We start from the raw sequence: 24,688 nt of genomic DNA on the forward strand, positions 1-24,688 counted from the left end.
GCTGCACAGAGGGAAAGGGGAGCCAGCTGATGCCTCAGGGGTCCTGGTGGCTGGACTTTCATACTCTACACCAATCTTGGCTGATGTGGCAGCCTCCTGGAAAGTCTGGCGAGGTGGCTGTCCTCAGCTGATGGCAAGACCCAGAAGATTCTCTGCAGCCTCGGTTATCTGCCTGCATGCCTGCTCCCCTCCACCACTCCAGAGGCTTCCATGGCTCAGCGACCCAGACCTCGTCCCCAGCTTCTGGATCCCTGTGGTGGTCCAAACGAGCCCTCAACTTGAAGTCGGAAGGAGCAGCGGTGCCACCAGAAACTCCAGGGATGCACTTGCCCAGCACCTTCTCCAGCACAAGTCCCTTCTGGACTCCATTTTCACCTCGGCTGACCAACTGCTGGGACCCCCACCCCCACCCCCAGCTGGCCAAGTTCTCCCAAGGTCTCAGTTCAAACCTCAAGTGGTCTTTATTTTCTGCTTTATTTCTTTTGCTTTTTATTTGAAGATCATTTCATGCTTACAGAATAACTAACATACCCATTTCCAGATCCAGATATTGGTATTTTGCCCCCATTGTTGTTATCACTGATTGTAGATGGTAACATGTTTTTTTTAAATTTTTATGTGGTGCTGGGGATCGAACCCAGTGCCTCATGCGTGCTCAGCAAGCAGTCTACCACTGAGCCACAACCCCAGCCCTAAGAACATGCTTTTCTGAACCATTTGGGAATAAGTTGCATATACTCTAAATAGGTCAGTGTAAATTTTTTTTTTTTTTTTTTGTACAGAGGATTGAACTCAAGAGCACTTAACCCCTGAGGCAAATCCCCAGACCTTTTTTGTATTTTATTTAGAGAAAGATTCTGAGTTGCTAAGTGCCTCTCTAAGTTGCTGAGGCTGGCTTTGAACTCCGGATCCTCCTGCCTCAATTTTCCAAGCCACTGGGATTACAGGCGTGTGCCCCTCGCCCAGAATCAGTGTGAATTTTTAAGTAAGAATGTTCTCCTACAGAAACACAGAACTGCCATTGATTTCGGTAAACTTCACGTTGATCCAACCCTTTCATCTACTCCTGTGAACACACCCAACGACGTCTGTTGTGTCACTCTCTGCTCCTCTGCTGGGTCCGGGTCCAGGCTCAGCCACGGCTTATCTTCTCTGGCACGAACAGCTTTGAAAACGCAGTTCCTCGCCACTTGGGTAGAATGTTCATATTTCGGCTTTGCCTGCAATTTCCTCCAGATAGACACAGGTTCTGCGTTCCACCGGGTGCAGGAGGTGGTGTCCTCCTCAGGGCATCATACCCAGGGGCACAGGATGTCCATCTGCCCTTCACGAGTGATGTTCCCGCGTATCACCTGACAACAGGTGGCCACATTTCTCCACTGAAACTAATGGGCCGCCCCAACGACTTTCCGACCTTGAAAACACCCTCTCTGCACCGCCACTCCTTTGGCTCCCCGGGCCACTCCCGCACCTGTCCACTGATCTCCAGCCTCACTGGGTCGCCCCAGCGCCCGGAGCAAGGCCGCGCAGGGCCTGCGCTGAGCTCGCTGGGCGCGTCAACTAACGGACCCAAACGGCCTCCCGAGACGTCCGGAGCGCGGGGAGAGCCCCGGCGCGAATGACGTCAGCGCACGGAGGAGCGGGCGCGGCGGCGCAGGGCCCTCGGGGCGGTTCCCCATCTCGGCGGCAGGCGCGGGGGTCCCTGAGCCGCTCCGGCACGACCCGGGAACGGACAGAGCCCCTCGCACCTGTCGGGCGGAGCTGGCCTCCAGTCCCGGCCTCCGCCGCGCATGGCGTGACCGACCCCGCCCGCCTCGGGCGCCCGAGGGTGCGGGGACGCGACACTGACAGAACCGCGACGCCCGCTGCCCGCTCGCGAGGCCCGCGCACCTACTACGCGCTGCCCCGCCCCAGCCCCGCCCACCAGGGCTTCGGCCAATGAGCGCGCGGCCCCTCATCCGGGGATCCCGGCGCGGCCACCGCCTCCCGCGCACACACGGCCATGGCGGAGGTGAGTGAGCGGGCCGGGGGAGCCGGCCCCCCGCCCGCGCCCGCGCCCCCCGCCGCCGCCGTGGTGAGCTCTAGGGGCCCGGGGTTGAAGCCGCTCGCCGGGAGCTGTGGGGCCGGCCGGGGCGCCCGCCCTCTCGGGGCCCGGGGGCGCGGGTTTTCGTCGGCGGCCGCCCCCGGCCCGGCGCCCCCGCCCCCCCCCCCGCGCGTTGCCACATCGAGGGCTGAGGCGCGCATGCGCGGGCGCGGGGGGCGCGGCGGGCGGGGGCGAGCTCTCCCGGCGCGCGCGCCAACTTTGCGGAGCGCCGGGGCGGTGGCGTCCGGCGGGACCGCGCGGCCCCACTGCGGACCCGCGGGAGGCGGCGTGGGCTGCTAGGCTGACCACCGGGTTGAGCTGGTCGGCCGCTCCCTCATGGAGTTACTTCTCGGAAGACCTTGGGCCGGCAGTGTTTAGAATGCTCTCAGCTTCGACTTGAGAACTCGAGGGCTTTGGGGCTGTGATGTTGGATCAGACTCAACCGGCACTGCCCAGAACAACTCCCTGGGAACGGAAACTTTGGTGTTTGGGGCTTGCTTGGCCCGGGGATGGCGCACGGGACAATGTAGATTCGCTTTCACCGCTCAGGTACAGCGGGGAGGGAGAAAGGGGATGCGTGTCAGGTGCAGCCTCTGTAAGGCTGCGTAAATGGGGCTCCGGGCGCGTTGCCGCTCTGTGCCTGCGGCCTGTCGGGCTCTGTTCCTGCGGAAATTAAAAGGGACCCACAAACCTCGGGACTGACTCCGTGTCAGGCGTGGAGCTCCTGAATCCCAGACAGGAGAAGGCACCCACCCCAAGAGGCGCAGCAGGCCTGGGAGCTGGGACTGGCACTCTGGCTGAGTGTTTATGCCTTGGCTTAACATGTGTAGGCGTTGTGGAGGGTGGGACTGGCCATTCTTTCCCATTTGTGGCCTTCTCAGAGCAGCAACAAGCTCTGTGTTTGTGCCAGAGAGACAGTAGTTGTCTGGGTGCCTGGCTGGACCAGCTCATGAGGTTTTGGCACTGTGAATTAAAGATAGAAGTTGAACCTTATGAAATGGCTAGTATTCAGCTGTTTTTAACCCATAAAAGCAGCTTGGGGTGGAGCCCTGTAGAGTACCTCTGATTTGATGTTCTGAGGCCACAGCCTGTGTAGGCGGTCGCCTGTGCTATGCCGTAGGGTTCCCACAGTGCGTAGAACAGATGGGGCCTGTCTAGAAACTGGTTAGAGGCGCTCATCAATGAAGGACTAAAACACATGTAGATGCTGATCTTGTAGGGCCCCGGCCAGCCTCCGTCCTGGAGGCCTTATCTGGCCCTGGAGCCTTGCAGAAGGACTGTCTCTAGATTGGGAAGTTGATGTTGACCTCCCAATCTAAGAAAGCTCATGAGGTTTTGGCACTGTGAATTAAAGATGGAAGTTGAACCTTATGAAATGGCTAGTATTCAGCTGTTTTTAACCCATAAAAGTAGCCGTTTGTAACCTCATGGTGGTTGGTTAGTATTAGCTGCTTTGATCTGCTTAATCGTTGTTTTTTTGTCTCAAAATAATCATCAGCACCCAGTGAAAGACAGGAACATTCCATCCTGTTCTTGTTGGTACTAGATTAATCTTTTTAACCTAATGTGCCAGCTTTCACTCCTTTGCAGACCCTCTGTGGCTTTTCACTGCCCTTATCATCTCTTATGATCAGCTGCCCTGTGGTGTGGCCCCTGTGACCCCTGCAGCCCATGGCTCCTTTGGTTTCTGGTGTGCTCTGTGGACTGTGGGGCTGCCTGGAACTGTTCTGCATTCTGGTCCCTGCTGGAGAGAACTTCAGAGCTGTCCCTGATCCTCAGTTACACAGCCCCATCCTGTCTTCATTCTGTGCCCTCATTTCTCTCTCCATGCTGTGTGAATTCACAGCTCATTAGGTGTGCCCGGACTAGACTGGCAACTCCATGTCGGTGGAGACAGGCAGAACCTGCTCCTCAGGTGGGCCCAGAGCAAATGCTGAGATGGAGGAGTAAGATGAGGGCTGTCAAGGGGACACCCGATGCGTGGGCTGGGCATGGGTGGTGAGGTCAGTGAGGACTCCAGAGGACGCTGTTGTTAACTGGTGCTGTGTAATGGGCCACCTCAGAAGTCGACTCTGGGACAGTACAGCACTCACTTTATTGTCATTTCTTATTCTTGGGGCTGACTCAAGCAGGCAGTTCTCATGTAGGGCCTCTTTCCCCTGGCACAGTGCTGGCTGGGTCTGGAATTTGCTGGGGGCTTCCTCACTTGTGCCTGGCTGCTGGCCTCTGTGTGTGGCTTGGGCTTCTATGCAGTATGGCGGCTGTGTTCCAGGAGTGGCTGTTCCTGAGGAGGCCTGGTAGAAAACTGAGCTACATGCTGTGACCAGGCCTGGCCAGACTGGAGAGAGTGCTTCCATGTGGTCACACAGGAAGCAGAGTGTGTGGGTGGAAGGTGTGGGCACAGCCTCCAGGGAGTGTGGAATCTGTTGCAATGTCCTTTTGGGTCAAGCTTTGAAGAGTGGAGAGCTGGAATGGGGTGCTGCCCTGAGAGAAGGGCCGTCCTATGCTCTGTGAGAAGTTGGGAGTCTTCGTGTATACCAGCTTGCTTCCTCCTCTGCCCCTAGAAGACCTGTGTGGGCCCTTGTCTGTGGTCCTCTCTTTTGCCTCTCTAGTGCTGTTTGTCGTCCTCTCTTTCACCTTTGACCAGCCCCTGTTCTGTTCTTCCTTTCCTCTCCACAGAGCAGAGGCTTGACTTTTGTTAGCCTTTGACGCTGTGGGGGATACCCAGTATGTTCTAAGTAAATGGAAGTAGGACCTGGGAATCTGCCATTTGTGTGGGCACCAGAAACGGGTGGGGGAGGAAGGCCAGCCATGACCCGTGATCCCTGGTAAGTTTTGAGGAGCTTGGAGCCCCTTGGAGATGCATGTAGGATCTGAGGCTGGTGGTCCTGTGCGGAGCCAGCTGCTCACTGTCTGGCTGTCACTGAGCACCAGGTCCTCAGGTCCTCAGATCCCTCTACATTGGCTGTTCCTGGCTGGTGATCTCTGCTCTCATGCCTGAGCCCTGTTAGATGGCAAGTCAGACAGGGCTGAGTCCTCTTCAGACCCTGCTCGGGGACCCCAGACCATCATTCCTGAGGCCAAAAGTTATTCTCATTCTTTCTGGACACTGAGCCTGTGGGGGCTGTTGTTAACCTGTCATCCAAACTGTGGCCTAGTTAGATGCTCCCCCCACCTCACTTAGGCCTCTTGGCTGTGAGAACAGAAAGTTAGTCCCTTGGCATAGGTGGGAAGGTGGCTTAGGGAGCTCCTGTCCCCCGTCCCAGGCAGTCCTGGAGAGGGCTGAGGAGGGCTCCTGGCACCCTGGGTGCTCATCATGCGTCGCCATGCACGTGGCTGTGTAAGGTGGCCACAGGGCTGGCATACCTGTGTGTCCAGGAAGGAGGTGAAGCCACCTTGCTTTACCAGGGCATGAGGTGTGAGAGGCCCCTGGGTGGCAGGTGCTCTGCATCCCTGGCCTGCTTCTGAGCACCATGGGTGCTGCTGCTTCCTGTGCTCTGTTTATGGCCCTCTGCCGCCGCTGGGTAGACTGTCTAAAGCTGGGCTGGTCCGCTCCCTCCCCACCAGACCCTCAGGGGCTTCTGGACCTCAGTCAGGTGAATACACCTTGCAGCCCTATTGCCAAGTCTCTGCAGTGCTGAGGGCACCCTGTGCCTCCTAGCTCTCCCTCCAACATCAATGTGTACTGCCCTTGTATTCTGAGTAGAGGGTGACGAGGATTTCTGACATAAGGCCTGAACTGAATTTGTGCTGGTATCACATGCTTACTGTGTGAATTTAGGTTAGTGGCCTGAACTCTCTGAGCTTTGGTTTCCTGGTTTTCCTTAAGGAGAGAATGAGCACACTTCATGTGAGGATTTCCCGAGCACCGAGTGACAAAGGAGTTCCTTCCCAAACTTTTAAGCTTTATTTTATTAAACATTTTAGTTATTTATGTTTGGCAGTGCTTTACTGAGATAAGTTCATCTGCCTCGCAGTGGCCCTCTTGTAATAGGTAGAACTTCATGGTTTTTAGTATTTTCAGAGTTACATAACTGCCAACAGATAATTGTAGAATATTTTTATCATCTTAAAAGCCCTGTACCTGCGGGTCCATGTCCTGTCTCTGGACTCCCCTGTCCCGGACTCTCCTGTCACTGGGTCACAAACTGTGGCCTGTGTGTCTGGTTGTCACTTAGCACCAGGTCCTCAGATCCCTCTACATTGCATCTGTCACCTCGCTGCTGCCCTGGCCAAGGACGCTCCAGGCTGGTTTGTGTTTCTGTTGGTCGCCTGATGGATGTCGAGGTGATTTCCACGTTGTTTCCATGTGAGTCTGACCCTGCTGTGACCGTTCATGTCCAGACTTCAGTTGGACATTCTCCAGGACTAGTCCACGACAGTATTGCGGTCATCGGTCTCTTTGATTGAAGCTATCCTGTGACTGAGAAGGGGTGTTTTGCTGGGCCGAGGTGCTTCTGCATGCCGAGGGATGCTGAATGTCTTTCTGTGAGCTGATGGACCATTCATAGGTCTCCACTGGAGAAATGTGTTTTGTGGTGCTGGAGATTGAACCCAGAGCCTTGTGCATGTAAGGCAAGCACTCTACCAACTGAGCTATAGCCCCAGTCCATCCTGTGTCCTTTTTTAAATTGAGTTGTTTGCCTTTTTGTTACTGAGTTGTATTACAAGAGTTCTTTACACATGCAGGTCCCTTGCCAGGTGTATGATTGATTGGCAGGTGTTTTCTTCCATTCTGTGAGTTGTTTCACTTTATTGATAATGAAGTATGAAAGTTTTGTTTTGTTATTTTTTGGTCTGGGGATTGAACCCAGGGGTTTAACCACTGAGACACATTCTCAGCCCTTTATATCTTTTATTTTGAGAGAGGGTCTCACTAAGTTTCTTAGAGCGTTGCTAAGTTGCTGAGGCTGGCTTTGAACTTCTGAGCTGCTGGGATTACAGGCGTGTGCCATTGGGCCTGTTTCTGCTCTGTTTTGTTGTTTTTTTAAATATATTTTTAGATGTTGATAGACATTTTATTCATTTACTTATATATGATGCTGAGACTTGAACCCAGTGCCTCATACATGCTAGGCAAGTGCTCTACCACTGAGCCACAACTCCAGCCCCTGCTGTGTTCTTAAGGGGTATGTCTTATGCAACTTTTGACACTGGAATTGTCTTAATGTTTTGATTGTCCATTGCTAGTATATAGAAATATAGTGAATATCTATGCATTGATCTTGTACCCTACAACCTTGTTTAGATCATTTATTAGTTTAAATAGTTTTTAGTTTGGATTTTATAGGCACAAGATCATGTCACCAGCAAAAAGAGATATAGTTTTGTTCTTTCCTTATCCATTTGGGTTCCTTTTATTCCCTTTTCTTGCATGGATGGGAACCCCCTGGGGAGGTGCTGAGTATGAGTGGTGGGAGATAGCCCCCCACACCCCCACATGGAGGGCAAGCTCAAGTCTGATCTCTGGGTGTGGCTGTGGGCTTCCTGGGTGTCTCATCAGGCTGAGAGAGTCCCTTCTGTCCCTAGTTTCACACGCTAGATTGACATGCTGTGAAATCTACCTGAAATGTAGAATCAGTGGTTTTTCAGCAAGCACCTCTGTCTAGTTCCAGAACATTCCATCATCCCTTAAAGCAACACCGTTCCCGTGAGCGGTCAGTCCCCCACCCCTCCCCAGCCTCTGGCATGCATGAGTCCACATCCTGTCTCTGGACTCCCCTGTCCTGGATGTCTCCTGTTACTGGGTCCCACGCTGTGGCCTTGTGCCTGGTTCTTGCTGAGTGTGAGATCCTTAGGCCTGTGCATGCTGCAGCTTGGTTGGGATTGTGGGGTTGGTGGTGGGCAGTTTTTGCCATGTGGGAAGCTCTCCTGTGTGAGTGCTCGGGCCCTGGAGTGGGCTGTGTGGGTGCATGCTGCTTGTTCCATTCTCAGTGCCCCTGCCCAGCCTTTGGAGGCTGAGAGAAAGCCACCCGAGGGGAGGTGGGAGCCGGGCCTTGGGCTTGTGGAGCTGACCTTGCTTTTCTGTCTCCACAGGCCTCCTCGGTGGGGAGGCAGAGTCCTCACGTGGCCTCCTGCCTCGCTCACAGCCTGTGTCCCAGGGAGCCCGGCTTGCAGACAGCAGGTACTGTCTTCCTGCCAAGGTCCAGCAGGGCCTCTGGCTGTGAAAGGCAGAACCCTCTGGTGGCTTCCAGCCTCTGCTGGGTCAGGTGGAGGTGTGTGGCAGAGTGCTCAGGACCCCCTGTTCCCAGGCAGGGCCAGCTGCGACCCTGCGTGGACTAGAGTGCAGGTCTGCACTGGGGCTGGGGGTGGCATCTGCTTGTTGTGGCCTCCGGGAGTGACTGGCTGAGGGAGAACCGGCTGAAGGGCTAGGCAGGAGACACCCTCTGGGCGGGGATGAAGCTCCCAGGCCCTCTCCTGCTGGCCACTGCTCTGGCCCTGTGGAGGTGTTGCTGCAGGAGAGGAGAGCCCCTGTGATTGGACCCTTGCTGCAGGCTAGGCAGAGGGCCATCGCTCCAGCTGTAGCCCTGCAGGAGTGGCAGTGTCCCTGTCTCCCACTCCCACCTCCTCCAGGACTGGCCGAGGAAGTTCGGGGCACTGGCAGCTGTTGGCTCCCTCACCTGTACTGGGGGCCACTCTGCAGGCAGCTGCCTAGCCACTTGTGCTGACTCTGTAGCTGTCCTCCAGAGGCCACTGCCCTGGGCCCCCTGAGCTCCTCCCACACCCCTGTCCTGGGGTTAATTGAGCCCTGGCTGTTTTCTCTTGTGTGTATTTTTTTTTTTTTAAAGACGGACACAATATCCTTATGTATTTTTTTGTGGTGTGAGGATCAAACCCAGTGCCTCACATGTGTGAGGCAAGTGCTCTGCTGCTGAAGTATAGCCCCAGCCCCCTCTTGTGTGTGATTTGAATCTAACTTGCTGAAAATCACTGCGGAGGTGCAATGGACACACCCTGGGCCTTTGGGAAAACCCAAAGTCTAGCAATGAGTCCTGTCCTGTGGGCCCTACTTAACAGTGCTGCTTCTTGGTGTGTTGACAGCTCAGCTCCATCCTGTAGTGAGCTGTATAGCCCACCACCCCAGGTTTTAGGAGTCAGGGCCTTCCTGTGTCTATACTGTGTTGTGGGGCCAGGCTTGGCCCTGGCACCTGGGAGCCCTTCTGCTCTTTCCACCCTAACCTCAGTGGTACCTGCCTCTTAGGCCATTTACCTTCCCGCAGGCCTTCGTGGGTATCTGTGTGTTCAGGAGGACCAAGCGGTCCCCAGAAAGAAACGCATGCCCCAGACCCTTAAAGTGTGTGTGTGTGTGTACTAATGTGCTCCTCGGTCAGCACCCATGATCCTTGGAGACTCTTGGGTTCGCATGCGGGAGCTGGCCCTGCTGGGTATCCTCTGTGTGCACCAGAATGCCTGTGGATGCACACTGAGTGCTCCGTCCTTGGGATGGCAGGGCCACCACTGCCTTCCCTACCCTGGACATCTTCAGCTGCCTCGTGGTGGTTGGAGATGGGCACTGGGAGGTGCTTACCCAGGCTGGGGTCTCCTCCACAGTGGTGTCCATGGGCTCTGCAGACCATCAGTTCAACCTTGCAGAGATCCTGTCGCAGAACTACAGTCTTCGGGAGGAGTGCACAGAGCCCCTGCGGTGCCCTGAGAAGCCCGAGGAGGAGCTGGACAAAGACTTCATATCCCAGGTACGTGGCTAGCTGTGCCCTCCTGGGCACACTTGAGGCTTCTGCTCTTGGATTCTCTGTGCACGCACCACGTGCACACCTGTTTACAGAATGCCAGCCTCACCCTATTCTTGTGGGGCTCTAGACCATCTTGGCAGCTGGACACGACTGCACTGAGCTCAGGTCTGCTGTTCTCAGAGGCTCTCTGTGCTCCTGAAGTCAGCGAGGGACTGAGAAGCTTGCCTCTTACTGCATTTTCCGTCAACACTGAAGCATTTGACAATATTTGTTCACTAGTTCATGAAAATAACAGTAGTGCTGGTGTGTGGCTCAGTGATAGAGTACTTGCCTAGCATGCCTGGGTCCCTTGGGTTCAATCCCAGCAGCAACAACAACAGAAAAGGCACCAAATATATGTTAATGGAAATAACCTTTTTTAAAAAAATAAATATATTTTTTAGTTGTAGTTAGACATAATATTTTTTTTTTTTTTTAAAGAGAGAAAATTTTTTAATATTTATTTTTTAGTTTTCGATGGACACAACATCTTTATTTTATATTTGTGTGGTGCTGAGGATCGAACCCAGTGCCCCGCGCATGCCAGGTGAGCGCGCTACCGCTTGAGCCACATCCCCAGCTCTGGACATAATATCTTTATTTTGTTTATTTATTTTTATTTGGTGCTGAGGATCGAACCCAGTGCCTCACACGTGCCAGGCGAGTGCTGTACCGCTCAGCCCCAGCCCCTGGAAACAACATTTTTGTGCAGATGAGAAAATTATTCCATTTTTAAAAACAAAAAGAATTTGTGGAGGAGGGGGAACTTTGTGGAGTGTCTGCCAGCTGTTCTTCCAGACAGAAGTGGACGGTGGGCTCCTGCCTGCCCCATCCGTCCCGTGCTCTGGAGTGGCTACCTCCCTACTTATACAGCAGGCGCTCTGTATGCCTTCCGCACCCCACACAGCTATCATGCCTGTCAGGGTGAGAGCTGTTGAGGTTGCTGACTTCATCCTGAGTGTTCAGAATGGTAGCCCCGCTCTGTGGTGCACTGCTGTGGCTGTGCTGGACCGGTCTTGTGCCCACAGGCTCTGTAGGACTGGCCTGTGTGTCAGCGCAGTGGAGGGTGCAGGTACATCAGGCCTGCTGCAAAGGTATCCAGGGAAGTGGGGTCTCAGCCTGCTACCAGCCTCCGTCACGTCATTGGGAGCCCCATGGCCGTGCCCAGATAGATGCTGCCTGTTGTCTCCAGGGCCAGGGCTGGAAGGAGCTGCTGGTTCTCTGTGAGGACCTAAGGCCCTGAGAATGAGGATAGGAGTTGGGGTGTAAGGAGGGAGGCAGGAGCTGGGCAGTGTGGTGTGCACAGAGGCTGTCCCTACCTGTCCCTGTTCTGGACTGGTAGCCTCTAGGCTCAGATGTCTCTGCCTGTCCCAGGCTGTAGAAGAGCTCCCAGGGGCTGGGCACCTGTGCCGGTCCTGGGCTGTAGAGAAGCCCCCAAGGGCTGGCCTGAGGGTTGGCAGGGCAGCACAGCCACATGGGGTCTTGCTGAGAAGTAGACAAATGGTCCTGGTGGTGGAGCCCTGGGTGGAGCCTCAGTCAGAAGTGGGGACCAGAGCCCTGGGCAATCTCCTAATAGGGCTCATCCTCTCCGGTGCAGAGCAGTGACATGCCCCTGGACGAGCTGCTGGCACTGTACGGCTACGAGGCATCTGACCCCATCTCAGAGCGGGAGAGTGAAGGTGGTGAATCAGCCCCCAACCTCCCAGACATGACTCTGGACAAGGTGAGTGAGGGTCCCTCCCAGAACTGGCCCCCAGTAAAGGGGGGACTCACACATGGCCCCTGACTGCTTCCATGTGGGAGCCAGCAGAGGCGGCCCTGTGCCCACAAGGGAGACGCAGTCAGCAAGCCCAAGGCCAAGGAAGGGTTGTTGTCCACCTGTGGTTTCCTGTCCAGGCTCAGGGTGGTTCTGGGCTGGCCCATTGGCATTCTGGTTTGGGTGGATGGAGCGGGCAGAGGAGATGCCAGGGGCATCACGGGACAGGATGCTGGGGCTTCCAGAGCATGGGGTCTCTGTCAGGGAAGTGGAGAACCAGACGAAGTGAGAGAGTGCCACAAGCCCAGCTCCAAAGTGGGTGTGCCCAGGGCTCTGTGCTGTGGCAAGGGTGGCAGCAGCCGTGTGCTGTGTTGAGATGGTAAAAGAAACCGACTTGCATCATTTTCTCTGCTCTCTTGTTCAAAGGAACAAATCGCCAAGGACTTGCTTTCAGGAGAAGAGGAGGAGACACAGTCCTCTGCTGATGACCTCGCCCCATCTGTCACTGCCCATGAGGGCTCAGTCCTCTTCCCCAGCCAAAGTGGGTGTAGGTGTCCCCGTGCTTCCCCCCACCAGCCTGGCCTGTGCCTGGCCCTGGGGATGCAGGCAACAGGCCTTAGGTTGTGTGAGCAGAGCTCTGGCTGGGATGTGGGGTGCAGGGTGCCAGGTGTACTGGGATGCTGAGCTCTCCTCTGTCCTGGCCTGCGAGTCCTCAGGGTGCTCATGGCTTAAACCAGGAGGGAACTTTTTACTTCTTCTTTTTCTTTTTTTTTTTAAAGAGAGAGTGAGAGAGGAGAGAGAGAGAGAGAGAGAATTTTAATATTTATTTTTTAGTTATCGGCGTATACAACATCTTTGTTTGTATGTGGTGCTGAGGATCGAACCCGGGCCACACACATGCCAGGCAAGCGCGCTACCACTTGAGCCACATCCCCAGCCCTTGATAGTTTTTCTAGCAGGTCCAGAGATAGCATTCCTAGACTGTCCCCAACCATCCTATTCCAGGACCTGCCTGCCTCTGTGCTGGCTTTTTGTGGCAGCAGAGAGGCCCCTCTTTGTAGGTGGTTCTTGGCCCTGTGCTTAAGAGGAAGGTCATAGTGGAGGATGGGGTTGTAAAAAGAAGGGAGTATCCAGGCTGCAGCCTGAGAGCAGGGGTCGGCCCACTCCCAGGGCTGCAGGTGCAGCTCACTTCTCTTTCCCAAAGCCCGCTTCCTGGCTGGTGACGGCAAAGAGCCGGGTTCCTCTGCTTCCTCTGACACCGAGGAGGATGCTCTTCCTGCCAACAAATGTAAGAAGGTGCGTAGCTGGCAGCTCCTGACCCTGTTGGCCAAAGCCAGGACCAGCTGAGCCCTTGATTTGGGTTTGTGCCCTTTGTCCCAGGGGAATGGCCCACACAGCTCTCAAGAGGTGGGCCAGACCAGCAGCAGGGTCTTGAGACTGTGCTCTGTGCCTGCCCTGGGGTCCACCCTTGGGCCTGGCAGTGTGGCCAACACCTTGTCTGGGGCCTGCTGGGCTGTTGTCAGGATGTTCTGGATCTCCCACTGTCTGCTGGCAGGTGGCACAGGCGGGTTGGGGCAGTGGTCTGCAGCCTAGAGTCCAGGCAGGGCTGTGGCAACTGGCCTCCCAAGGGCTGGAGGCTGGCTGGCTCCTGATACTGACTTTTCCTCTGTAGGAGATCATGGTGGGACCTCAGTTCCAGGCTGACCTCAGCAACCTGCACCTGAGCCGACATGAGAAGAGTGAGTAGCCAGAGCAGCAGGGGACCCCAGCTCAGCAGCTGGTCTGTGTGGAGACTAGGGCCCAGCCTGGGCTGTGCTGCCACATGCTGAGCTGTACTTCCTTCTGTGCAGACTGGGCCCCAGCCACCCTTTTCCCAGCCCCTCCCCTCTCCTTCTCCCTCCTCTTGCAGCTGGATGTCCTTGCAGATACCTTCCTGGTGTCCCTGTGTCTCCTTCCCTGCTTTGTTCCTCTCTGGGTGCTTGCTGTTCTGGGATGTGATGCTTGTCTTTCTCCCCCCCCTCCCCCCCCAAGTCTGGAGCCCTCTTGTTCCTCTAGACTGGCCCCCTGCCGCTGGCTTGGGTTTTGTCCTTTTGCCCTGGAGCCCTGCAGGGCCCAGGCCGTCCTGCTGGGGAATTGTTTCCCTGTGACTCAGCAGTGGGATTGGGGTTGGGGACAGAGCAGAGTACTGAGGGTAGAGGGGTCTCTCCCGGGTGCCTGGGATGTGCCTGCCTAAGTAGGGCCGTAGGTGACGAGGGGTGCTGCCCTGGAAAGGGCCCTCCCTGTGCACTCCTTGGCTATGCCCTTGAGGGGCTCGAGCCTTGGTGTAGACTCCAGCTGGACCCTTCCTGGCCCAGCTTGCCCCGGAGCTGTGCCCTCCTGGGGCAGCCAGGGCTGTTCCTGTGGCCACTGGCCAGTGTTGCATCTGGGAGGACATCTGCGCCACCTGGGCAGCGTGCCTGCGTGTCCTCACAGTGTGTCCCTTCCTTGCTGGTTGGTGTTGCTGTCTTCCCCACGTGTCTCTGTGGTGCGTGGGCAGGCTCTGCAGGAGATCCCTCCAGTGCTGGCCTTGCACTGCTCCACACCTCAGCAGGGATGCTGTCTTGCTGCAGGAGTCTCCCAGGGAGGGGACTGCCTCACTGCGGCTCTTGCTTGTGCGCACTGTGCACCAGCCACTTGGACGTACTCGGGCATGGTGCATGTTCAAGGGTGTTCAACCTGTAGCCTGGTTCTCTCTGAGGGGGCCACTGTCTGGGGTTGGTATCTGCACTGCTGTAGTGCCCTTTGGCCCTGGCTGATGCCTGGGTTTTAATGAGGCACTGTTGGTTTGTCTTTTTGGCAGTGTGTTGGGGTGGCCGGCTGAGGTCCTGGGAGACTTTCCTTTGGAGTTTTCCCGCTGGCATGTGAGACTGTGCTGTCCGAGCTGCTGCTGGTGGGGCCTGAGGCTGTTCCAGGTGTGCATGCCTGGAAGCACATTCTTTCCCCTCTGGGGCAGGGTCTCTCCTCTCTGACCATTGGGCTCTGCTCTGGCATGTTTGCTGAGGTTTTAGGGTTGGCTGGGTCAGTTGCCTCAAGAAGCTGCCAGGGTTTTGAGGAGCCTTGTGCTGAGCTGGAGGTTAGGGGGAGAGGTGCTGGGTCAGCAGTGGCAGCAGTTCTGCCTGTGGGTCTGGGTTGCTGTGCCCTTGGGCCTCCAGCATTGACAGTGCTTGTGTGCTTTCCAGGGTGGCACTTCTGTCTTCAGTTACGGTGCTGTCACAAAGGATATTCCAAACTTGGTACTTCCTGCTGGATTCTTGCTGGTAGAACTGCAGTTTGTTATTTTAACTGATCTCGTACGTAATCAGTTTAGAACTTTGTAGATCTGCTAGTTTCTTACTGCCCCATCGTGCTGTTTGCTGAGGACAGCGCAGCCTCTTTCTTTCCAGTCTTTGTCTTGTTTTCCCTTGACCTGTGTCCCTGTTCGTGCAGGTCAGGGTGGGAGAGGAGTGGATGGTGTCTGTCCTCGCCTTCAGCCTCAACTCAGGACCCGCACTCCACACTTCCCATGGGTGGGAGTCCCTGTGGGACCATCTTGGCTGTTGCCGCTATGCTTGTGGCACTGGCTCCGCTGTGTGCTGGGCATCCCCTCTGTTTTGTTTTTAGTGGCTGTGCTGTGCTGAAGCCCCTCCTCATGTGGTCCGACCTCCTTGTTGCTTGCTTGTGGAAATGTGTGTGCACCAGGCTCAGCACTGCGCTCCTTTGGTGGTCTGGACATGCACGCCCCGCGGCAACACTGTTGCCATCCCTTCTTTCCTATGGCCAGCGGGCGCCTTCCGTAGCAGCGGCCCCTCAGCATCACTTCCCTGAGTATAGGAGTGCTGCACTGGGCCAGCTTCCTGCTGCAGGTGCTACAGGGTGTGAAAGAGTCGGGAAACAACACCTGGGAACCTGCTGATTTGCTGGCTGACTGCAAGCGTGTGCAGCAGCCCCATGGGCCTGCTATGCTCTGCCTGGCCTGCTGCTGTGTGCCGAGCACCTGTGTCCCCGAGCTGGGCTGCTCTCTTGGCACTGTATCTGGAAGGGTCCCTCCAGGAGAGAGTGTGAGTGAGTGAGTGTGTGTGTGTGTGTGTGTGTGTGTGTGGCTGTAATTACCCCTTTGAAAGTTTGCAGGAACACTTCATTGGAGCGCCCTGAACCTGGGGTTTGCTTCTGCTTCGTTTTTTGGAAGGTCATTAATAAAAACTTCAGTTGGTTGAACCGTGGGGATCTGTTGGAGCACCCTCTCTGGTGAGCCGTGCTGCAGGTGGTGGGCTCTGGTGGCACCCTCCTGCCCTCCTGCTGGAAGTGTCTTAGGTTTCTGGTGACACCCCAAGGTTTTCGACTTGGCATTTATGTCTTCACTTTGTTCTCCGGCTCAATCAGTCTTGTTTGGGGTTGGTCAACTCTTTTACTCTACAGAGGGTCAACTTAGGCTTCTTGACTTCCTTTGCTGTCTGATTTCCATTTAATTTTTACTTTTATCTTTATTCTCTTGTATTTTATTTCAATTCAATTTGTCGTTCTCTAGTTTCTGTTGTGATTTCTTGATGATGCGTGGGTTTCTCAGAGGTGTTCTGTTTAAGTTCCAAATACTGGGGATTTTATAGTGACCTTTGTTGGCAGCCATCTACCTGTCAGAGAACAGAGAGCGTCACTGAAGTCCCCTGTAGCTGGTTGAGAGTGTCCACGAGCCAGACTTAGACTGCTATAGAGATGCTGTTGGCTATAGGCAGAGGCTTGTGTGTGTGTCTCTGAGGTCACCTGTGTCTTGGCACACTGGATCTTATCTATCTGTTGTGGTGGTGTTGGTGTTTTAGTGTAACGGCGAGTCCACCTGTGTGTGCAGGTACTGTGAAGACCCATCATTTCAGCATGAAACCGTGGGCTTTGGGGTCCCATCTTTCTGTTTGCTTTTGTTTTTTCTTGGTTTCCTTTTGATTTTTCAAACGCTCATTTGTGGGTCTCCTGGTTCCAGCCACATAGCCGAGTCTGTGATGACCTTTGAATTCCCTCCTAAGGTCACATGACCAGTCTTTCACAGTGTCACTTGACGGTGTGCTGCCCTTACCCCTGCCCTTGTGGCTTCCACCAGTTGGCAGTGTGCATGGCGCTGCCAGCCTGAGCATTGCGGAGGCGCTTCTCGTGGTCCTTGCGGTGCAAGAGATGGCTCTGAAGGCCTGGTCAAGTGTTGTCTGAACAACTCCAGCTCTGGGTGTTTGGCTTGCTCTGTGCACCCACGGGCAGGTCCACTGCCTTCTGGCTGGTGTCTGTTGGTCAGCGTCACACTGTGGCCTCTGCTGTCCTTCTACCTTTCCCTGTGTGTGAGTGAGGGTCTGGCCTTGCCTTTTCCAAAGCATTTTGCAGTGGTGTGCTTTCCTACTTGCGCGTCTCCCTTGTGGGTGCTGCCTTCCCAGGCCGGCTCATCAGCTGAGTGTCTGCTCCCCGAGGCATGGGCACATCCTTGGGCTGCTGGAGGGCTGACCCTGCAGACTGTTCTTTCTCAGGACGCTTGAGCTGCATCTTCCGCTTCCAGGAGCCCTGTCTTGTGCTGGTCCAGGCTGCTGTGGGACCCCCCCCCCCCCCCCCCCCGGCTCGTATTGTAGTTTGGGTTTACAGTCCTGGAAGTCCCTCAGCACAACTTGCACTCTCTGCCTAGAGCCCCTGCTGGTCTTCCCTCTCATCCTCCTCTGCCTGGGGGCCCTGTCTGAGCTTTGAGTCCTGGCATGCTGGCTTCGTATCAGCCTCATGGTCGCTGGTGCCTCATATCCCTCTGACATTTTTTCCTGACCATGTTCCAGGCCGTGTGTGATGTTGTCTTCTCCAGAGATTGTCCCACTCTTCTCTCAGGGACCCCCGGGTCCAGGCAGGGCCTGGAGTGTGGGCTGCAGGAGGGACTGTGCTGTCTGAGCGCGTCTGCCCAGGCCGTTGGCGCCAGGAGTAGCCTGCTGGGTGTGGTTGAAGCTGCCTTGGACTGTCCTGTGGAACAGTTCTCCGGGTGTGCTCTGTGTCCTGCGGTGTGCGGTGGCTGTGTTTTGACTGTCTTGCACAACAGCTGTCTGGGTGTGCTCCGTGTCCTGCTGGTGCACTGTGGTTTTGTTTGGCCTTGTTGGTTTGGTGCTTGGTCCCTGCAAGCCCTGGACTGCTGAGGGGTACAGGTGCTGGTTTGTCCCCGCCACACCTGAGCTCTTCCTCCCTGTCCTGAAGCCAGTTGCTGCTTTTCCTCTGCCTCTGAGTGTGCCTGCCACCCACCCACCACTGTGGCAGGACTGACCTGAGTCCCTTGGTCTGTGCTGTAGTGGCCAGGATACCCCTGCCCTGGCTTGGGGGCTTCTTGGCTTCCTCCGCCACTGCCTCTGGTGGTACTGCCTGTGGCTGTAAGCCGGTCACGTCCTGCATTCCTGTGGGCCCCTCCCCAGAGCTCTCTGGACTCCTCTAGGAAGTTTCCTTTGAGCTCTTGGCTGGGTCAGGTGTCTACTGGCCCACTCTGGGCCCTGATGGCTCCGGCCTTTTCCTGGGCATCCAAAGCTGGCCCTGGACCTGTTTGTCACTTTGAATTGCAGAGGCTCAGAGATGGTGGGCCCAGAGCACAAGACTGTGAGGAATTAGTTGGTATCCACCCCACTGGGAGGTGCTGAGATGGCTGCTCCAACTCTCCTAGCATGGCCTGTGACTTGACCCATGCCCTTTTCTGCCGGCAGTCTATGAGAATGAAGATCAGCTGCTCTGGGACCCCAATGTCCTCCCTGAGAGGGAGGTAGAAGAGTTCCTGTATCGGGCTGCGAAGCGCAGGTGGCAGGAGATGGCGGGTTCTCAGCTCCCTCAGGGAGAGACTGTGATAGACAGCGAGCAGGTGGGCTTCCAGGTGGGGCAGGGCCGCAGTGCCAGGGGGTCAGGCCTACCAGCTGCACAGGGTGGGCAGGAACACCCACCCAGGGTGGGCTACCGTGGTCACAAGTTCACTTCAGAGCCACTGTCAAGATGTCACTCTAGGCGGTGGTGCTGCTGCCCCCTGTCACTTCTGGGCAGTGGCACAGTTGACCTGTGCCACTCTTGGTGGTGGCAGGGACACCCTGATGTCATTCCTGGGAGATGGAGGTGTTCCTGCTGTTGGGTCCAGGTGGACGTGTGAGGAGAGTAAATGGTCCCTCTCCCCTAGGCGCTGTACGAGCTGGTGAAGTGCAATTTCAATGTGGAGGAGGCCCTGCGGAGGCTGAGGTTCAATGTGAAGGTGATCCGAGGTGAGCCCAGCCCTGGCCTCTCTGCTGGTCCATGCTGCCCCCGGGGGCCCAGTTGACCATCCCCTGCTGTTTGCAGATGGACTGTGTGCCTGGAGTGAGGAGGAGTGCCGGAACTTCGAGCACGGCTTCCGTGTGCATGGGAAGAACTTCCACCTGATACAGGCCAACAAGGTGCATCTCCCCTCTCTGGGGAGGAGGCAGGGCTCTGGCAGGCCCAGGGGTCGCCTCTTGCTCTGGTGTCCTCTCCTCACATTGCCAGGCCCCTTTCCCGTCCTCAAAAGCAGAAGCCTCCGGCGTGGGAGTGAATCTGCTAAAAGGTGGACCCTCTTGGCCAGCTGTGGGTGTCGCTGAGGCTCCGTGTCCCAAGTGGACCTTTGTTGGCTCAGTCGCAGTGCAGACCCCACCTTTGCCCATGTCGTGGCCTTGGGGGTCAGCTGACTCATCCAGGGGTACTGTCTTCCCGCCTTTCCATGGCTGTCCTGCTCTGTGGGGCTCTCAGGTCCTACAGCAGTGCCACTGACTGCTTTCTTGGCCTGGCTGGCAGCTTCCTGAGCCTCTCCCCTGTTCCCGTTGTTTTCCTGATCCTTTCGGGGCAGATGTCCCTGCTGATGGGTCCAGGTGGATGGGTGAGGAGAGTGGCCAGAGATGCTTACGTGGTGGGGGTGTCTTGGTGTCTTATAACCCTCTTCTGAGGGTTATGGTGCAGGAGGCCATGTCCTGTGATTGGGTATAGGCTGCGATATTGCCCCAGTGACTTCCCAGTGCTGGACTAGAAGCAGTGCTGCCCGCTCCTGATTAGACCTTGGTGTGCAGAGCCAGGAGCATGGATCTGTGGCCACAGGCCTCTCTGGGTGTTTTCTGGGCTGTGGGAGACAGCAGCGGTCCACGGAATGCCTACTGCCTGGCCCTCGTCTAGCAGCTGCCTCGTGCGCATGCAAGGCCGCCCTCCAGAGAGGCCGCCTGGCTTTCCTGAGTGGGGGTCACTGGGTTCCTCAGTGCCTCGTGCTGGTTAGCAGTAGGCTTGGGTGACGTCTTCCCCACTAGAGGTCTGCCCTAGGCTTGCAGCGGGATGTACCTCCCGGTGTGATGCTCCGAGCAACAGGGCCTGCATCCACCTAATCAGGCAGCTGTGCATCCCCAGCTCGGGGCTTCTGGGGTGTTGCGTGACCACCCCCTTCCTGGGTGTCACTGTGGGGCTCGTACAGTGTCCCTTGGCTCAAGTGCCATCCTCTGGCTGTGGGCTGCACCTGCTGACTGCATGGGGCCCACAGGGAGGAGCTGGTCGACCAGAGGGATGCCCAGCCATCCTTGGCGCTTGCCTCTGGGGTGTGGAGGCAGGTGCTGGGTGGGGGCTCTGGGTTTGATGTTGGTACCACAGAGAAAAAGAAGGGTCCCAGGCTAGGAGGTGGGTCTCTGATGGGGCCTCAGGATAAGGCTCTGGCCAGCAGCAGTGGCCATGAGCCCCAGATGGCGGACCTGGGGGCCTGGACTCTTGGCTCTGAAGGACCTTGGAGCCTAGACTCTTGCTCTGACCCAGTGGCCCTAGGGGCCTGAGGCTGGGCAGTGGGGCCAAGGATGCCTGTCTGTCCATCTTCAGGTGCGTACACGATCAGTGGGCGAGTGTGTGGAGTACTATTACCTCTGGAAGAAGTCGGAGCGCTATGACTACTTTGCCCAGCAGACGCGGCTGGGCCGGAGGAAGTACGTCCCGTCTGGAACCACGTGCGTGCAGTGCTGCTGTAGCAGTAACGTCCGCGTCGGCCAGGCTGGGCTGCCCACTGCAGCCTGGGGGTGGGTGTGGAGGGCATCTGGGCAGCACCTTGGGCAGGTGGTCCTGCCTGCCTCCCTACACCTCACAGCCTGCTCTGCACAGGGACACAGACCAGGACCTGGAGGGAAGTGACCCTGATGGCCCCACTCGTCCCCGCCCTGAGCAGGACACCCTGGCGGGGGTGCGCACAGGTGAGAGAGTGGGTGGCAGCCAGTCAGGGACTGTGGGGACAGCAAAGGGCCCTCCTAGCACCTGTCTGGGTCAGTCGCTGCAGTGAGCAGGGGGTGTCCAAGTGGCTGAGGTCATCTCAGGAGGGATGCTTTTGAGGATGGGTCACGTCTGTCATCTGGGCCTTCTGGGGAGTAGGCTGGGTGGCCCCCCACAAAGGCCCAGGCTTTCTGTCACTGGGGCGCCTGCCCGTCCCTGGGGTGGGTGCTTAGTCCTCAGCACCAGGCCACTTGGGGAGGACAGGAGTGGCTCTGAGCTCTCAGCATCCTGGGCCCTGGGGTCATCTGGGAGCCAGACATGGCCCCATGAGTTCTCCATGCTCTTGCTGGTGATGCCCCTAAGGGACATGAGCAAGGCCCTTTGCTTCCTGGGGCCGTGTGTGGAGGTTGAGCTGCAGAGGGATGTCTGGTCTCTGTGGTTGCCCCAGAGGCCTGCAGGTGTGACAGGCCTGTGTGCTGCTTGCCGAGACAGTCTCCAGGAAATCCTGTCTCTGTCTTCTGCAGCACCCCCAGCTGCTGTGGGTCTCCTCTGCTGCTGCTGTGCTGTTGGAGACATGGCTTGTGGCCTGCATTTGCTCTCACACTTTCCAAGGCTGGGCTGTTGAGCTGGGTCCACCGACTGCAGCGTGGCAGGCATCTTTGGCCTTGGAAGTGTGTCGTGAAGGAGCCGGGCAGGCACCACAACTGCCGCCTGGCTGCATGTGAGGCTCTTGGGCCCTGGTGGGGTTGTTGGGGTCTCCCAGCTGTGTTCTCTTCCCACAGAGCCGCTGAGCACGGATGGCACGTCCAGGAGCCTTGGTGAGCCTGAAGTGGGCTCCCATGGCCTGCTGTCCTCGGAGCCAGGGCCTTGCCCATTCCCGCAGCTGGATGAACCCCCTGCCGCGACCCTGCCCCAGCCGCCCCCAGCCCTGGCCGACCCAGCCGTCTACCCCTCTACTGCAGCTGCTCCAGAACCAGGTGCCAGCCCGAGACTGGCTGTGGACTTCACGCTGCCGGAGGAGCTGCCCCTCATCTCCAGCCACGTGGGTCTGAGCGAGGACCCAGAGGAGCCCGCGGCCCCGGCGCAGGTGGCCTTGTCGGTCACTGAGTTTGGACTCATTGGCATCGGGGACGTGAATCCCTTCTTGGCTGGCCATCCAGCGTGCCCGGCCCCCGGGCTGCACTCGGAGCCCCTGTCACAGTGAGTGCCACCTGCCTAGGCAGAGCTGGGCTGACCCAGCCAAAGGGTGGTGGCCCTGTGAGGGTCGTGACTGCTTTCCTAGTCTTACTCTCTTCCACCATCTGACTCATTTTGAGGTGGTAATATGATCACATGTCCAAAACGTAAAAAGGTACAAGTGAGGGCAGGTGTTGGGCTCCCAGTGCACACTGCCTCAGGGGTCTGGGGGACAGAGTGGCTCTGGGGGAGGTGAGGGGGAGCCGTGTGGAGCCACACAGGCGCGGCTGACTCTGGTCCTCGTCTCTTCTGCAGCTGCAACGTGATGACCTGTTGATCCCTGCCGTGGGCGGGCTGTGTGGCCCGCACGGGACTTGAGGGCACCACCCGGCCTGCCCCCATCTTCCTGAGCCCTCCCCAGCTTGGGCTGGGTTGCCACCTTCTCTGCTTTCGAACGAATACTGGGACCAGGGTGAGGTGGCTGGGCCTCTGGCCCTTGCCCTTCCACCCAGACTGGACCCTGGGCCACTACCACCCAGCTCCAGGCTGTACTGCACCCTGGGATCCACTGGGCATCCGGTCTCAGAGAGGGCCTGACCCTCGGGAGTCAGGGCAGAGCTGGCCTCCTGGCCCCTCGTAGGCAGCAGAGGCAAGGGCAGACATCACTGCCCCCGGGGAGGTGGGCAGGACATACTGCCTGCACCAGCAGCTTCTGCCTGGGTGGCCTCAGCACCAGTCAGCTCTGTCCCTGATGGGACAGGGCTGCAGGCTGCCCTGCCTGGGCTTGGTGCCAGCTCTGCTTAGTGCCGGATCTTGGGGTGCAGAGCCATATACCTCGCTTTCTGTCCGGCCTCCCTGCCCTCGGCCCCTGCCCACGGCCCCTGCCCACAGCCCCTGCCCACGTCTCCACTTCAGGAATTGCCGCACTTTATGCCTACCTGCCTCCCGCCTTTCCACCCATCCTGACCCCGAGCGACTGGTGGGGTCCTTAGCAAGCCCCGGGGTGGGGAGGGTTTGAGGAGATTGGTGGCCCACCCCCTTGCTGCCCTTTCCCCCTCAGCACCAAGGCTGGTTGCTTCAGAAGTGCTGCTATCGCCTGCACCGAGGCCGGACTCCAGCGCGCTTGCCTGCCCCCCCAACCCCCTGCAGTTCTTTGTCAAGGTGTCCCAGCAGATGGCCGGGATCCTGTCTTCTTTCCGGCCTCCTCCCTCTATTTATGTTGGTGTTTACAAGTCAGAGTGGTCCTCTGGCCAGGTGGACAGCTCACCTGGAATTGTGGGGCAGGGTCTTGTGGGCTCTCTGTAGCCGCACATGGCCACCTTGCCCACCAAGGACCACACCGTGCAGTGAAGCTGCCTTCATCCCTTCCGCTGTTTTATTTATTAAATCTGATTTGAATCCCAGGTGCCTCGTGGTGATGGGTGGGGGCTGGAGACTCAGGCCATCGTCTTGCAGGGGACTTGAGTCCCGCTTGAGGATCTGGGCCAACTGGTGACCTTGACAGCAGGGCGTGTGGCCTGGAGACATGGGGACCGTGGAGTGGTCCTCATGATGGACACTGCAGCATAGTGCTGGGTTAGGGCTGGGGCTACCTCGGGAAGGTGGGTTTGTGCCAAGCCCTGCAGGAGGCCAGGGCAGAGGTGGCAGCAGGTGGAGAGGGCTCTGCCCCAGAGGTGGGGCACAGTGGGGAGGGCTGCGTGTAGTTCTGAGCTCATCCCTGGGACCTTGCTTCCCTCTGTGGCCGGGGTGGTGCCGAGGCTACAGCCCCTCCTGGTGGAAGGCATAACTCCTGGGCCCCTAGGTGGCTGCCAGGCAGAGTGATTTTCTATTAGCTGAGGTGGCAGGACAGGCCTTGGAGCAGGAACTGACATGGGGTGAAAGGAACAGCCAGGGCCAGGAGTGCAGGCCCCAACAGTGCGTAGTGTGGTGTGCCTGTCCCTGAGGGTGGGAGGCATCGGGGTACTTCTCTCAGGCTGAGGAACTTGAAGACCTAGGGTGCGGTGGGTTGGAGAGGGCGGGGCCGGGCCAACCTGGGGTGTCATCTGTTTCCTGTTCCTGCTGATGGTGTCCTGGGTTTCTGATTGCTTGCTGGGCATGTGTGGAAAAATGGGGGACGGGGGGATGAGTGTAGTCTTGGCCAGGGTGGGTACGGTGCCTTCGGGCTGGTTGGGAGGCCCCCCCCCCCCCCCCCCCCCGTAGTTGGGGCTCAACTCAGGTTTCAAGCTCTGAGGGAGGCACCAAGCTGTTCCTGCTGGCCACACTCTCTCTGCCCTCCAGCCAGCCCCTGGTGCGTGCCTGGGGACCAGCTCCATCTGGCATCCAGTCATTGGGATGGCCTGGCCCCTGCGCTTTCAGGTCCAGCCCTCTGTCCTCAGCCTTGTGTGGTTTTCCAGGGTCGTCTTTCATGACCCCTGTGAGAACCTGCACTGGACAAGTGCAGACGGTTGCCATGAAGGCGACAGCCAGGGCTTCTCAGCAGTGGCAAGTGTTCCAGAGCTGGTGGTGCTGGCTGGCCACTGCCCCAGGGTCTTGGCCTCGTTGACCTGACCACCGCGTCCTGGAGACCATGCAGCTCTTGTTTTCCAGGGAGAGCTGCCAGGTAAAACACAGGGTGCCCAGTTTGGTTCTAAGTACAGATAAATAATTCTGATATAAGTGTATCCCATATAATATTTGGGATATACGTATACTAAAAAATGGTTGTTGCCCTGT

General features: G+C 57.3%; 1 protein-coding gene across 13 annotated transcripts; it reads left to right on the forward strand.

Annotated features, from left to right (window-relative positions):
- The first annotated feature begins 1,979 nt into the window (after positions 1-1,979).
- Mier2 (MIER family member 2) lies at positions 1,980-23,379 on the forward strand. 13 transcript variants are annotated; one of them, XM_027952636.2, is made up of 15 exons: positions 1,980-2,011; positions 8,120-8,207; positions 9,635-9,777; positions 11,390-11,536; positions 11,996-12,116; positions 12,774-12,865; positions 13,242-13,308; positions 18,283-18,434; positions 18,741-18,822; positions 18,899-18,993; positions 20,420-20,613; positions 20,696-20,784; positions 21,583-21,618; positions 21,763-22,000; positions 22,292-23,379. In XM_027952636.2, exons 1-15 carry the CDS (start codon positions 2,003-2,005, stop codon positions 22,311-22,313), a joined length of 1,575 nt encoding a protein of 524 aa, XP_027808437.1. In that variant the 5' UTR covers positions 1,980-2,002; the 3' UTR covers positions 22,314-23,379. The 13 variants fall into 13 exon arrangements, with proteins under 13 accessions (XP_027808437.1, XP_027808429.2, XP_027808432.2 ...); XM_027952628.2 differs by having other exon boundaries at positions 21,583-22,000; XM_027952631.2 differs by having other exon boundaries at positions 20,420-20,544; positions 21,583-22,000.
- Positions 23,380-24,688: the final 1,309 nt, after the last annotated feature.

This window comes from Marmota flaviventris, chromosome 1 (genome assembly GCF_047511675.1).
Source record: "Marmota flaviventris isolate mMarFla1 chromosome 1, mMarFla1.hap1, whole genome shotgun sequence".
In the NCBI taxonomy this organism is placed as follows: Eukaryota; Metazoa; Chordata; class Mammalia; order Rodentia; family Sciuridae; genus Marmota; species Marmota flaviventris.

Coding starts and splice junctions, on each gene's coding strand:
- Mier2 (XM_027952628.2), top strand. Junction 18,435..18,740: donor CTGTGATAGACAGCGAGCAG/GTGGGCTTCCAG, acceptor CCTCTCCCCTAG/GCGCTGTACGAGCTGGTGAA. Junction 18,823..18,898: donor CAATGTGAAGGTGATCCGAG/GTGAGCCCAGCC, acceptor TGCTGTTTGCAG/ATGGACTGTGTGCCTGGAGT.